Source organism: Protomyctophum parallelum (genome assembly GCF_964188405.1).
Source record: "Protomyctophum parallelum genome assembly, chromosome: 16".
Classification (NCBI taxonomy): Eukaryota; Metazoa; Chordata; class Actinopteri; order Myctophiformes; family Myctophidae; genus Protomyctophum; species Protomyctophum parallelum.
The window spans coordinates 2,670,969-2,686,492 of record NC_139711.1 but is presented as its reverse complement, the minus strand read 5'-3'; the positions used below and the strand labels follow the sequence as shown (position 1 = coordinate 2,686,492).

At 40.9% G+C, this 15,524-nt stretch overlaps 1 protein-coding gene across 1 annotated transcript in view; it reads left to right on the top strand.

The window, feature by feature from the left end:
* kif3a (kinesin family member 3A) overlaps nucleotides 1–15,322 on the top strand; it is a 35,364-nt gene extending 20,042 nt beyond the window's left edge. Inside the window, exons 11-17 of the mRNA XM_083785789.1 lie at nucleotides 1,071–1,251; nucleotides 4,827–4,937; nucleotides 7,946–8,071; nucleotides 9,300–9,353; nucleotides 9,521–9,589; nucleotides 12,322–12,452; nucleotides 14,497–15,322. Of these exons, the coding sequence (XP_083641915.1) occupies nucleotides 1,071–1,251; nucleotides 4,827–4,937; nucleotides 7,946–8,071; nucleotides 9,300–9,353; nucleotides 9,521–9,589; nucleotides 12,322–12,452; nucleotides 14,497–14,545 (721 nt within the window). The 3' untranslated portion in view covers nucleotides 14,546–15,322. The remainder of the gene's footprint in view (nucleotides 1–1,070; nucleotides 1,252–4,826; nucleotides 4,938–7,945; nucleotides 8,072–9,299; nucleotides 9,354–9,520; nucleotides 9,590–12,321; nucleotides 12,453–14,496) is intronic.
* The last annotated feature ends 202 nt before the right edge of the window (nucleotides 15,323–15,524 follow it).

The following is a 15,524-nucleotide window of genomic DNA, read 5'->3' as shown; positions in this document are numbered from 1 at the left end:
GTTCACATCACTACAACTCATGTTCACGTCACTACAGCTCATGTTCACGTCACTACAAGTCATGTTCACATCACTACAACTCATGTTCACATCACTACAACTCATGTTCACAACTTCACATCACTACAGCTCATGTTCACGTCACTACAAGTCATGTTCACGTCACTACAGCTCATGTTCACATCACTACAACTCATGTTCACATCACTACAACTCATGTTCACATCACTACAACTCATGTTCACATCACTACAAGTCATGTTCACATCACTACAACTCATGTTCACATCACTACAACTCATGTTCACATCACTACAACTCATGTTCACATCACTACAACTCATGTTCACATCACTACAACTCATGTTCACAACTTCACATCACTACAACTCATGTTCACATCACTACAACTCATGTTCACAACTTCACATCACTACAACTCATGTTCACATCACTACAACTCATGTTCACAACTTCACATCACTACAACTCATGTTCACAAATTCACATCACTACAACTCATGTTCACATCACTACAACTCATGTTCACAACTTCACATCACTACAACTCATGTTCACATCACTACAACTCATGTTCACATCACTACAACTCATGTTCACATCACTACAAATCCTGTTCAAGTCAGTCACTACAATTCAAGGAATAATTTCCCAAACAGTGGGTCGCAAGTCGCGACCCATTTGTGGGTCATTGACCATTTTTTATGGGTCATGATTCCCAAAATTCCCATTTTCTTTTATTATATTTAAACATATATGTAAAAACAATATTTTTAAATATGATTTAAAAATAATATTTTCTTTAATAAATGTGTGTTTTTTTTTAAACAAACAAACAAACCTATGAAATTCCAAGAATAAAAAATATTATGATTATTAAGAAATTAGTGAAAATGGACGATCTACAAGCAACGCATTGTGAGCTTGCAGATCTGCTATTTTCACTAGTTTGGGTCCCCGACAAACGTCTTATCTCTCTTTGGGGTCTCTCAACCTAAAAAGTTTGGGAACCACTACACTGACTGACTGACTGACTGACTGTCTCTCAGACAGGAGCACCACCTCCTGTTGGAGAAGCTGTCGGCTCTGGAGAAGAAGGTGATCGTGGGAGGTGTGGACCTCCTGGCCAAGGCCGAGGAGCAGGAGAAGCTCCTGCAGGAGTCCAACAGTGAGCTGGAGGAGCGGCGCAGGAGGGCCGAGCAGCTCCGCATCGAACTGGAGGAGAAAGAGGTGAGAGTGTTGTTTTCATCGACTAAAACTAAGACGAAAAATGTTCGTCGACTACCTTTTTTCACTGACTAAAACGAAATAAAAACGAATCTATGATGACTAAAACTAAGACTAAATATACTGACAATTTCGTCAACAAATAAAAACTAGACTAAAATGTTAGGAAGGGACTAGTGGACAAGAGATCCAGTTTTATGCTGGGTTGCATGCTGAAAATAGCAGATATACAATCTCACAACGCGTCGCACTGTGAGATTGTAGTTCTTCTATTTTCGGCATGCAACCAAAGTGTAAAATATGTCATTACAACAACATCAAGGCCTGTCAAAACACATTTTAGTCGACTAAATCAACTGTAGATTTTGTCGACTAAAATCGTATGACATTTAGTCGACTAAAACTAGACTAAACACTAGAACATTCCAGGTGACTAAAATGTGACTAAAACTAAGTGAAAACTATTCAAGACTAAAACTAAAATAGAAATGTGCTGCCAAAAACAATACTGGGGTCTACCCTGTGTGTCTGGGCTTTACAAAAGCCTGAAGTCCTGACGTCACTGTCAGTAGAGGGCGCCAGTCCACAGGTTTGTGTACTTTTTATTTGCATTGAAATCCCCATAGGGGGATTTTTTAGATCTCTTCATATAAGAACTGTGTTTGAAAAATAAACCGATCATCCCGGCCTTTTCACTCATATGGATATGAAGCATCGACTGAAGGTGGAAATGTACAAATAGAGTAACACAATAAGCGCTAGAAACAAGTCATACAACCCAGAGACTACATTTCCGGGTAGGCTGGGTGGCTGCAGCTGCCCGCCGCACAACATAAACATGTTAATTAAGTTTTTTTCTTTTTTATATATATATATACTGTATATATTTTATGTTTTGTGGTTAGTACGAGTCGAGTCACCGACAGCTGAGCTTACGTCAACGAGAAATCTCAGGAACGCAATGTGTTGACTGCTGGGCGTGACGTATATTAGCAGTGACATTGCTTTGATATGTAGTTTCAAGGCTTTTGCGGCCAAATTAATTCAATTTTCTCCAGAAACTGGCTGTATCAAATATGAATGAACATCATTAACGACGCACAGCCACCCCCCTGACAGAAAGGCCGGGGTGGTCAGTTTATTTTTCGCCCCGCGTCCGAAACGGTTGAGAAATGACAGAGTTACCGTGTGGCGGTCCCTGTACTGTACTGTACTGTACTGGCACACCCGAAATCATCATATACTGTATACAGTTAATATGTGCATGTGTAAATGAGAAAAAGAGGTTGCGCATCAGCAATGGTTTTCAGTGGAGTGCCCAAAATCCAGTATACATAAAAAAACAGGAATTTAAGAAATTCCAAAAAGGTAGCACATCCAAAAATTAAACAAGCGCTGGACAAAGTACTCACATTTCCATTTCTTTATGGGCACACACCAAAAAGGAACGCTTACGTGTTTCGGCTATGCAGCCTTCATCAGAACATATGTGCATGTGTGTTTGTGTGTGTGTTAGGTTGCGCATTTTCATCAAATGATATAGAGAGATGGTAGGGTAGTGCCCAAGCCCTGTTGTACCATGCAGCCTATATTTCATGAGCTGTGGTGGCTTGTTCTCCCTACACTCTCTCAATTAGGGATTTTCCCAGAGGTTAATTTCACTGATGTGTACAACCTTTATTCAAATAGTTTCAAATGTATTCATTAAAAAACTGAGCACGTGCTTTTTTATTTTTATAAGGCCAAACCTCATTTGAAAGAATATATTCAGAGTATATCACAGCCTTTTAAAATCTTTATAATTTTACACAGCTGTGCTACCAAACTAATTACATCACAGTCTGTCGGGCACAAATCTGGGTCAAATCAATTAAGCAGCAGGGGCTGCCTATAGACCGATTCCGTAGCGGGGTCTCATGGTCGCAGCCTACGTATTTCCTGTAGGCGGAGACGACACATCTGTGGTTTCCCCGCACCAAGCTTCCACTACAGTGAATGGAAAAGTGACTGACGTTAGTCTGCTTCAAACGTTACTCTTTTACCTGCTTTTTACTAACACTAACATTACAAAGATGCCCAGAACATCGGGATGAACCTGTGTAGTTTATGGCTGCCCCAACAGTAGTGGCAACATAAAAAAAAAACTGAAAAAAAAAAACGGAATGTCAAAATATCTACCGCGGCGGCTGAGACCAGAGCCATTGAGTAATGGTTGAGAAAAAGCAGTGAAAGGTCCTGAAAGATACATAACATCAGTCTTCCCCAATACCCACTCTTTCTTTTTTAGGAACACAAGGCTGCTGTACTTTATACCTCATACTAAGCATTAAAGTATGAGGTATAAACACACCACTTCCTTCCCAAAGCATAGTAGCCACAATGGTTTCCTCTTCCGAAGTTGCACATACGCGGTGTTTAAAGAGAAGCTTGTCATGTCACTTTATAGCTGTATATACTATATATACTAGCACTGACTGAGTCATCATATAATCATGCATAACAACGACTTATAACGAGGTGTGTAAAGTATTATAGGTGCTGGCCATTATCCATTATGAGCTCAGAAGAACAGCACATTATTTATAACTACCAGGTAACACTTTACTTACTCTAAAGGTTGGGTCTATAATGCATTACTTTCACATTTATACTTCGTAACAGGCGTTTTCAACCGTCTGCAGAGATGTTTCGGAAACTTTTTTTTCAGCTTCAGTTTAAAAGTGCTTCATTTATAAAAACGTGTCTCACACACAACAAACCAAATGTAGTCTCGTTGTTACATCTGGCTTGAACAAAAGCCAAATGTAGTATTTGAGATTTGACAGTGCAGCGCAGAAACATCATTGCTGAATACATGCATGCACGCACGTGCACTTGCGCGCGCACACTCACACTCACACACACACACACACACACACACACACACACACACACACACACACTCACACACCTGCCCTCTGAGAGTCTGGAGTCTAATTTCTCTCCAAAAGCCCTTGAATATGATGGGATATAATTAAAGATGACTGTGATTATGATAAGCTCAAATGACGAGCAATTTTTTTCCCCGTATCTTTGATTTGCAGGACATTGTTGACAAATCAGTTGAAAACCCCTGGTTTAAGTGGTTTAACCCATTTTGACCTGACATCAAAATTTCTTGTCTTCTAAATCCTGTCAGTTTTCTGAAAAACCTCATGTTTCTATGTCAGTCGTTCTCAAACATTTTCATGCCAAGGACCCCCAAGATTATATGTAATTGGCCGCCGACCCCCATCTGAAAATATGTTGTTCCAGGAACGACCCCCCCCCCCCCCCCTTGAAGCAAAGATTTGAGTTAAAAACGTTATAATATATATATATATATATATATATATATAAATATATATTCAAAGATTTGCGACACATTTTCACAATTGCTCTAAAATAGCAGACCTACAATCTCATGAGCTTGTAGATCTGCTATTTTTCAATAGCTAAATTACAACATAAATGTTTAAAACACCAAAAGGGGTTCCCGCCCCAAAATGGTTTTAAGGGTTTATTAAGTGGTTAAGATTCCTTTTTCTGTTCTATCACAGCAAGAGCGTCTGGACATTGAGGAGAAATACACCAGCCTTCAGGAAGAGGCGCAGGGGAAAACCAAGAAACTGAAGAAGGTCTGGACCATGCTGATGGCTGCCAAATCAGAGGTATGGCCAAGAATGCTGACGCTCAAAGGCTTGTACTCCCAGAGCTAGAGAGTGCACTTTATACGTTTTTTTACGAGGTACGTAACACAAATGTGAAATGATGGTCTGTTGTCTCTAGAAACCACTTTCAACTTCCTGCCAGTGGTTTACACCAGTGTTTCTCAACCTTTTTTGTCCCGGGGCACACTTTTCATAGCCTGTCTGTGCGCTGTCTGTGCTGTCGGGTTCTGGTGGTGTCTTTCTGGAGGGAACGAAATGTAGCGTCTTCTGGATGCATCTCTTTTTTTCCATCTTTTAGTAGCTGTACAATGTGAATGCCATGTCTGTGCCCCATTTATACAGTAAAGTTGCCAGGCGATTAACATTTATATGGCCGATGGTCGTTAAGAGTCTATTGTTCCGTCGTCATGTTTTCGCACGTCTATTTAGACGTGTGACAACAACAACGACGCAACAATAGGACGCCTAGCTATCGCTTTCGGGGGAGGGCTAGTGTTACTTTTGGTCAAAATCTCGAGGCACACCTGGACAAATCAAAGGCACAGTAAAGTGCCGCGGTACATAGGTTGAGAAACACTGGTTTACACACCACTAGCTAATTTAAAATAGGAAGAAAAAACTGTACATTTTTCATTGGCTCGCTAGTTAACTAACAGCTAGTTGATGCCACTTCCATGGCAATGGTTAACAAACTGAAAGTTTACAGAGCGGGTAGAGTTATTGAGCGTGTTAATATTCATTGTTTATAGGATTAAACCATATGCAAAGAATGTTTAAACGTTAAATTTAGTCTTTGGAGTTTGTGGTGGGATTTTATTTATTTATTATTATTTATTTAGGGACATCACAATCATATTATACAACCATTTTTGTATAATAGTGTATTTTTGTCCACAGGCTTTTTTCATTTTTAGACGGGAACTAAAAAAGAATACAAATAAATAAAATAAAGCATATGGGAGAGATGGATGATGTGTACAGAAATTAAAGTACAACACAATATAATACTCATAGGGAGACATAAGGGAGTATTTGAAACTGTGAGCAGTAATTTAAATAAAAACAACAGAACCAAAACAAAGAGACACATGAGTAAGACAGAATCATTCCAGCCTTGCCGCTACAAAATCTGGTCGCAGAATAATATATTCCACCCAGTTGGACCAAAACTTTATAAATTTCTCCTTCTGCAGTCTGAGAGAGAAAGTGATCTGTTCCATATTATAAATATAATTTACTATATCTATCCATTTCTTCATGGTGTGGGGCCTCAGTAAGCAACCAGTGTCGTGTAAATACTTTTCTACATGCAGATATCAGAATACAGAATAGGTATTCATCAGATCTTCCCCTCTGGAAACGTGCATGTCCCAAAAATAATGTGGTAAACTCTTAAGGGCAAATTTGCAGCAAATATTGTATTTATTGATCTCTGAAATTCTGTCCAGAAGGTTCTAATCACTGGGCACCCCCAGAAAATGTGCCAATGGTTAGCCTCCCGAGACCCACACTGTCTCCAGCATGTTGCCTCCCCATCCGAGACCCACACTGTCTCCAGCATGTTGCCTCCCCATCCGAGACCCACACTGTCTCCAGCATGTTGCCTCCCCATCCGAGACCCACACTGTCTCCAGCATGTTGCCTCCCCATCCGAGACCCACACTGTCTCCAGCATGTTGCCTCCCCATCCGAGACCCACACTGTCTCCAGCATGTTGCCTCCCCATTCGAGACCCACACTGTCTCCAGCATGTTGCCTCCCCATTCGAGACCCACACTGTCTCCAGCATGTTGCCTCCCCATCCGAGACCCACACTGTCTCCAGCATGTTGCCTCCCCATTCGAGACCCACACTGTCTCCAGCATGTTGCCTCCCCATCCGAGACCCACACTGTCTCCAGCATGTTGCCTCCCCATCCGAGACCCACACTGTCTCCAGCATGTTGCCTCCCCATCCGAGACCCACACTGTCTCCAGCATGTTGCCTCCCCATTCGAGAAATGTGCCTTCTGTTTCGGCGTAATGAAGAAACGGACAAGACATTTCCACCCCAATTCCCTCCATACATGTGAATTAGTACATTTCCGTTGGAATTGACATATCTCCGACCACTCATCGTTTGATACAACGATGTTGCCTTCTGTTTCCCACTTTTCTTTAATACATTTTGACTATATATATATATATGTCTTCTACATCCTGACAGTTTTCTGAAAAAGCCGTGTTTCTATGTCAGTCGTTCTTTGATTTTTCTAAAATAGCAGATCTACAAGCTCGTAGCGCAGCTTGTAGAAGATCTGCTATTTTTCAATAGCTAAAGCATAACATGATGCCAACACCAAAATGGGTCCCTGGGTTAATATATTTTGTATCATGTTGTTTTTTTTCCATGAAGCCATCATAAAAATCTGAAATAATACCTTTACCTAAGCTGTTTCGGTATGAATAAATAATCTCACTATTGGGTCACCGAAATCCGTTTTGTTTTTTAATATTATGTTCAAAGTGATTGCGAATCTGTAAGTATCTACAATAAAGTCTGAGTTATCTAGATTAAATTCTCTCTTCAGTTTTTCAAAACTCTTAAACTGTCCCTTCTCTGTAAGTGGATAGAATGTTTTAATTCCATGATTTGAACCTACAGTCTAATGTATTTGGTCTGAAACCTGGATCATACGCACACCACTGACGTATTTGAATCTTATCATCTCATTTATATTCATCTTTTACCATCTTCCAGATTTTTAATTGAGATTTAATCCATGGATTTGGGGGATGGGGGTTGTACAGGTGTGGTGTGTAGGAGAGGCAAATTACAAATGTCTTAATTTATTTAATTTCACTTCTGTGTTTTTAAATCTCTAATAATTTCTAGGCACCCTTTGGCTATAATCATCTGACTGTCATGTTTACCATGTACTGAAAAAAGTGTGTGTGTGTGTGTGTGTGTGTGTGTGTGTGTGTGTGTGTGTGTGTGTGCGTGCGCGTGCGTGTGCGCGTGCGCGTCAGATGGCTGATCTACAGCAGGAGAATCACCGGGAGATCGAGGGTCTCCTGGAGAACATTCGACAGCTGAGCAGAGAACTGCGGCTCCAGATGCTAATCATAGACAACTTCATCCCCCAAGAATACCAGGTGTGTGAGCGTGCGTGCGTGCACGCAGCACTATACTATACGAAGCAGGGCTGCTCAGTTATGGCGGCTGCGCTAATACGTCTTGGGGCGGGCCCGTCTAGCCCATTCTGACCTGAGATCAGATTCATACGAGGTTTTCCACTGGACACACACTGGTCTGATTAACCCATTCTGACCTGAGATCAGATTCTAAAAATGTCAGTCGTTCTTAAAATTTTCAAAAATAGCAGACCTACAAGCTCGTATCGCGCCACTCGGTGGCGCGATATGAGCTTGTAGATCTGCTATTTTTCAATAGATAAAGCATAACATGATGCCGACACCAAAATGGGTGCCCGGTCAGAATGGGCTAGAGGTTGAATGGACGGGTATCGGTCAAAAGGGAGACATCGAAGATGAAGGACGGGTGGGGATGGATCAATGTATATGACAGAACTGGTCAGCTCCATATATGAAGATCTAAAGGGTTTGAGGTCGAATGTGATGATCCAGTCCATGTATGGCCATCCAGGGTTTGATGAGGTCAGTGTCGTGATCTTCATACAGGGTTAGGGTTAGGGTTAGGAGACGGTATGGAGACGGCCATATATGGAGCGTGACGGACTGACGGCCATTATGGAGCGTGTCACGAGGCATGGCGGACGGACGGACTGACAAAAATAGCAGACCTACAAGCTCATAGCGCGCCACCGAGTGAGGCGCTACGAGCTTGTAGATCTGCTATTTTTCAATAGCTAAAACATAACATTATGCTAACACCAAAAGGGGTTCCCGCCCCCAAAATGGGTTAATCGGATTGAACAAGATGTGTGGAATCGCCCATCTCTACTGTGAGTGAGTTTGGGTTTTTTTAGGGAAAACCACACCACTGCAAACACAGCCGGGACATAACAAGAGCATCGTTGCAAAATAGAATACCGCAATTATCGTGTTTTTATAATTGTTAGAAGCCTTACGATACATTTATATTGAAAATGACACTATTAATCGCCCAGCCCTAATGTGGAGCACATGGTGTATAAAGTAATAAGTATTTGCTTTCACACGCATCAACTTGCTTATTTTGAATGCCGTGAGAAATTAGATAGGAGATAGACGGCACAACAATCCATTAAAAAAAAACAATTGAAAGTTATAGACTTTAGCTTGTGCTCTGATTTGTGTTTTGTATGGTGATTTGATTGGGTTTGTATGATTATAGCAATATTTGCCACATTTTCCTCTACAGGAGATGATAGAGAATTATGTGCATTGGAATGAAGATATTGGAGAATGGCAACTGGTGAGTTCTCTTACGTCCACGTATCGAAACACACTGGACAGCGTATATATATTAATAACACAAAAACATAACGGCATGTTGTAGGCTAATAAACTCTGAAATTACACTTGAAGACCTTGTTGTAACAAACTAAACGTGTTTAAATGTCGGTGTTTTTTTTCTTTCAGAAATGTGTAGCGTACACTGGCAACAATATGAGAAAGCAGACCCCGGTGCCAGACAAGAAGGAGAAGGATGTGAGTTGTTGGGTATTGTGGTTGGTTGCGGCCGTAGCTTAGTGTTATATAGAGGCTGTCTGGTATATCAGAAGATCACTGCTTCATCCCCTCCAGCCCCCTGTGTATACATTTCAAAATGCCCTCTAGCGAGAGAGATTTAACCCAAAGCCCATACCGCACCAATCATTCACCATGATACAACTCCTTGCAACCAAACGGTTTGCGAGTAGTTGCATGTATAGTTGCGTGAAACCATTATCCCCAATGGCACTCGCAAGGAGTCGCATTGGTGCGGTTTGGGCCTAAGGCCCAGCCCTTGGGGCTACAGCCCTTGAGCTTTCATCCGAGATCCGACCATTAGAACCGTCAGCTGGGTTAAGCTGACGTTCCCTGCAGGAATAATAAAGTTCTCCTTTATTGTTCCCGTTTGTTTTGGTTTGATGAATAAAACATCTGTTACTTTCTTTCTAGGCTTGGGAGACATCTAATATGGATAATAATAATACGATAATAACATTTTAGGTCTTCTAAATTAGTTGTTTCATCACATACCCAATGGTTATTTGACCTGGATACGAGGGGTTATTGCCCCCAGAGGATCATAAGCTTGTGGTGATTGCTAACGCCAGGGCTCCACTGGGCGCGTTGCGTCACGCGTGCGTGCGTCAAAAAACGAACCGGTTCAATTTTATGGTGACGCAGACGCGCCGCAGACGCGCCCAGTGGAGCCCTGGTGTAATTGGCAGCCAGGCATAATAATTAATAACCCTTCGGGCTGGATTTTGAAGATGCGTTTCACAATGGGGTGACAGTTTTATGAGCTGGGGGCGTGTTGTATGTCATATTGCAATTTTGGGCATGTTAAGAAGCGCTTTCGACACCCCGTGGATTGCGCAAAACGGCCTTGAATTAGTCATGGGTGCGTTTAAGTGTGTTTGAGACGTACCCAATCAACATGTCCGTACTATTCTCTTTACCAGTCAGCTGATGTCACATACGGAATGCGCACTTTGGGGATCGTGGTATTACATTTCTTCAGGCTGGCACCATTACAATTTACAATTTACAATTTAGGCATTTAGCAGACGCTCTTAATCCAGAGCGACTTACATTAAGCAAGAACAAAAAAAGCATGGGAATACATCACATAAAAACATTTATCAAGAAACATGCGTAAGCTAAGAAAGTAACAGTGGAATATCTATATAATGAAGCTATACATATAAACTATACATCTATACTACTATGCTATACATATGTACTATGACGTGCTATGACTACATACAATGCAATTATAGTGCTGTCTACATAATATGCTATAAGTCTGTATCAAATGCTATCTAAGGCTACAGAAATGCTATCTAAGGGGGTGGGGTAAGTGAACCATAGAAGACATGACATGACTTTGTCACATTTGGGTTTATTATTCCTATTGCACTGCATGCTGTCACCTTTATGCCTCAAAAGAATTTGTTTCTATTGAAAAACCAGTAAAATAACATTTATTATATTTTTATTTCATTCAAGTCATGATGAAGGAATGAGTTGAATGCTGCTGCTTAATGCTGTGCCTGTGGCCCCGATGGTATATGGTCTTCGCTCGTAGCATTTTATTGAAGAAGACTTGAATCGGGTGTGATACAGCATATGAAAGCAAACTTCCCAAGGATTATGGAAATGTTTTTATAAAAAAAAAAAAAAAAAGAAAAAGGCGCAAAAAGAGGCTGTTGCCATGTCTCATAGAAACAAGTAAATAGGTCTATAAAAATAAGCGCATATAACAGGGGTCTGTAACCTATTTTAAATGAAGTGCCATGTTTTTATTTTCTAGATAGTGATATCCAGATAAATTTTAATGACACCACATTAAAATAAAAAAACATATTTTGATTGTCCACAAATATAAAGTTCTTCCTTATTTTTAAATATGTTCTTGCACATTGTTATAATGATCATTATATATATCCCCTTGCAGTCAGAGTTCATAGTTTTAATGAATGAATGTGATGCATTGTGAGCTGGTATAGATCTGCTATTTTCAAAAGTAATCTTGGAAAAAAATAATTAAATTTTTGCCGTCCTTAGTTGGGCAAATGCATTCATCTGGGGATCCTTGACATGGGAATGTGCTGTGTGAGGATCACTGGTTTAAACAACATTAGGAGAAAAGCCCAGATAACCACTTTAGAAACCGTATGCCATATGTGTGTGCGTTCAACACGGGCCGATATGCCTTTCATAATACGAATGTGCGCAGAGCGAGGGCAATTTATGTATTACCCCATTGTAAAACGCATCTTCAAAATCCAGCCCTCTATCTCTCAATGGTCTCGCACCGTCCTACCTACATGACTGCCTGCCTAAATATGTCCCAAACCGCCCCCCTAAGGTCTTCCACTGCTGGCCTGCTCGCTTTGCCTAAAAAAATGGCAACTAAGCTTCTACGGGCCGACGGCGTGGAACAAACTCCCACTGTACCTTTGACAGGCAGCCTCTGTAGTCATTTTTAAAGCACAGCTCAAGACCCACTTCTACACCCTTGCTTTTAATTGATCTTTTATGTTTTGTTATTCATGTCCTCACTGTATTGCATTACTGCTCTTGTTTTTTAATGTTTGTGCCTTGCTTTTCTTTTCTTTTTTTTTCTCCATTGCTCTGTAAAGCACTTTGAGCTGCATTTCATGTCATGAAAGGTGCTATACAAACAAAGTTTTATTATTATTATTATTATCTTCTCGTCCTCTCTGCAGCCATTTGAGGTGGATCTGTCCCATGTGTACCTGGCGTACACCGAGGAGAGCATGCGACAGTCTCTGATGAAAGTAGAGAGACCCAGGACCTCTAAAAGCAGCAAGAGTGGCCGACCCAAGACTGGCCGAAGGTAATTTACTGTTGAACCTTTATGTAGCAGTGTTAATTTTGTTGACTAAAGACTAAGTCTAAAGACTAAGTCGACCAAGGTTTTTCAGAAGACTAAATAGGACCGAGACTAAATGGTGTGGTATTCAAAAGACTAAGACTAAATCTTTTCTGGTAAAATTAACATTGCATTAAGACTAAGACTAAATACTAAGTCGACTAAGTTTTTTCAGAAGACTAAATAGGACCGAGACTAAATGGTGTGGTATTCAAAAGACTAAGACTAAATCTTTTCTGGTAAAATTAACATTGCATTAAGACTAAGACTAAAGACTAAGTCGACTAAGGTTTTTCAGAAGACTAAATAGGACCGAGACTAAATGGTGTGTTATTCAAAAGACTGAGACTAAGACTAAATCAAAATATTGTAAAAAAAAAAAATTAACACCGTTATATAGTAAAACTGATGATTTTACAGTGTACATTTGACAGATAAATTACAGCTAATCTGACGTGGATTTTTCTAGTCTGATACCGATTCCAGTTTTTCGAGCAGGAAGGCCGATATCAACCAAAAAAATTCAATATCCATCATTGACAGTTTAATCCATTTTGGGGCGGGAACCCCTTTTATTGTTTTAACTAAGCATTATGTTATACTTTAGCTATTGAAAAATAGCAGATCTACAAGCTCGAGCTTGTAGGTCTGCTATTTTTGAAAAATCGTGAAAATGCGGCACAAATCTTTGAATATATATATATATATTCTTTCCGAAGACTTTTCTTTTATTTCGACGTCAGGCCTAAATGGGTTAAGGGCCTCAGACGGAGGTCTCCATCCTGTTAATTGGTACACTCTGATGCCCAGGGCGGAGATTGATTAACAGGACGTAGATTAATGATATCCAAACCGATCGCATCGCTCCACAGGCTAGGAGCGCCTGTTGCGTAACATTCAATGTTGCGCAACAGTGGGACGTCATCGAAAAAAATTCCCCCCCCCCCCCCCCCCCCCCCCCCGACGAGACCGAAAATCTTAAAACGTTAATAACTCGTAATCTAAATCATCCCGTCTACCGGTAATTCTAAGAAAAGATGATGTGTTCGCTAGTAGCGGTATAGATTTAATCGTACCTCCCGTTGTTGTCGATCGCCATTAGAGTGTTTTGGCTCCATTTAGCTGCTACACCCACATCCGGGATAACATCTGGTCCGGCGGTAAAAGTGCTCCGCTGCTATAAATCGCTGGGCACATTTATTTAATGGATTAAATAAACCCCGGGCAATTAAGGTGTTAATGTAGTGAACTCTGTACCCTAAAATACTTGACGATTTCACTGTCTGCAGTGCACATTCAGTGCCTTTCTTCCTATTTTTTGGCCTATTTAATTTATATTTATAGTTATTTTTCTGCATCATCTATTTTGAAACAAATAACCATATAAGGGTCTATAGCCGCCGTTCCCAATATTGTACAATGAGCAATTATATTGCTCAATCCAAAACATGATTAGACTACTGTATAATTATGTTATCATATGGTCACAGGGTAACATATTATGTTACCCTGCTATGCGTGTGACATCATCGTACCTTTGTTATGTGGGAAGTTATGTGGGAACACCCACTGAGTGGAAAAAAACTACTTTCTGGCCTTGACAGCCCATTCATCCATTAAAACAATGTTAAACTCACCAACATTGCAGCTGTACGAAAAGCTTGATTTATCCTCTATCTGCAAAGTTTTTGTTTCATAAAAATCCACCATAGAGACGTTATGAGCTACTTTCTGTCAAGAAATGTCCTGCAGAGTTTGGAAGTGCTTGTTTTCAATAATACAACATTTTGCTGCCTCCTGCATTATGTGACATTTAGAAACAGGTGGTACGGAGGGACGGATGAGTGATTTCCAACGAGCGCTCCATGCTGCTGCTCAATGTTTTGCCACTCAGTCTAGATGAGGGAGGCGTGACCTGATGAGAAAATCATGCATGTGCATACTCTCTATTCTGAGAAATGTGCCGTGTAAATGCATGCCAACACTTACCACCTATATCCCCAAACAGGAAACGATCTGTGAAGCCGGAAGCTGTGATCGAATCTCTTCTGCAGTGAATCCTGGCGTCTGCGACCCATAATGTTACCTTATTAAAAAAATATGTATCTGAATACACTGTATAGCCAGTAAAGGGTTCGTTGTGAATGAGAGGCTGGTCAGGGGAGCAGCCACTGTAGGATTTAAAACGTTGTGGTCAATGGGACCTGTTATTTTGTATTACAATGTAATGCTTTGTTTGAGGATGGGTGACAATGTTTTACCGTTACCTTGGAACATATCCATGTGGGACCTCTGCTTGTTATATACTTTAAGACCAGCTGAAACGACTTCTCGCCACCTTATCGTGTTGTATTTCCTAGTGAAACAGCGGCTGGGTGCTTCTCAGCCAATCACAGTGATGGGGGGGGGGGGCGGGTCGTTCACTGACTGAATCAGTCAGTCCACCGTCCCGTCCTCTCAGGCTATGGGATTTAAACAAGGTGGCGTTGGATCAAGTAAATGTTTCTGCAACTCAAGCGTTATGTTTGTAAACGACATTATGTTCTTAAAAGTGTGAAAAACATATTTTCCATTTCGGCTGGTCTTTAATAGGTAGGCTACCATGAACATTAATGGGGAAAAGCCACATAAAGATTAGGATTTTTTGACTGTGAAGCCAACAACACCTCTTCTTAAACTACAGAATTCATCTTAATGACGGCATTCTTGCTTCTGCGAGTTTTTACATTTCTGTGGTTTAAGCATATATAGGTTTGGGTTGATATAGTGAGAGCTGTGGTCTCCTGCCCATATGGAGCACCTGCACCACACAGCTCTGCAATGTAAGTGTGAGAGGGAGGATGACTGATTTAAGCAGTCACACCTGGCCTGAGTCCAGTTCTAGTTGGACTCAGGCCAGGTGTGACTGCTTAAATCAGTCATCCTCCTAGTTTGACTAAGGCCAGGTGTGACTGCTTAAATCAGTCATCCTCCCTCTCACAGTAAGAATGAAGCAGACCGACTTGAAGGGGTGAAATAGTTGTTCAGGTGAAGAAT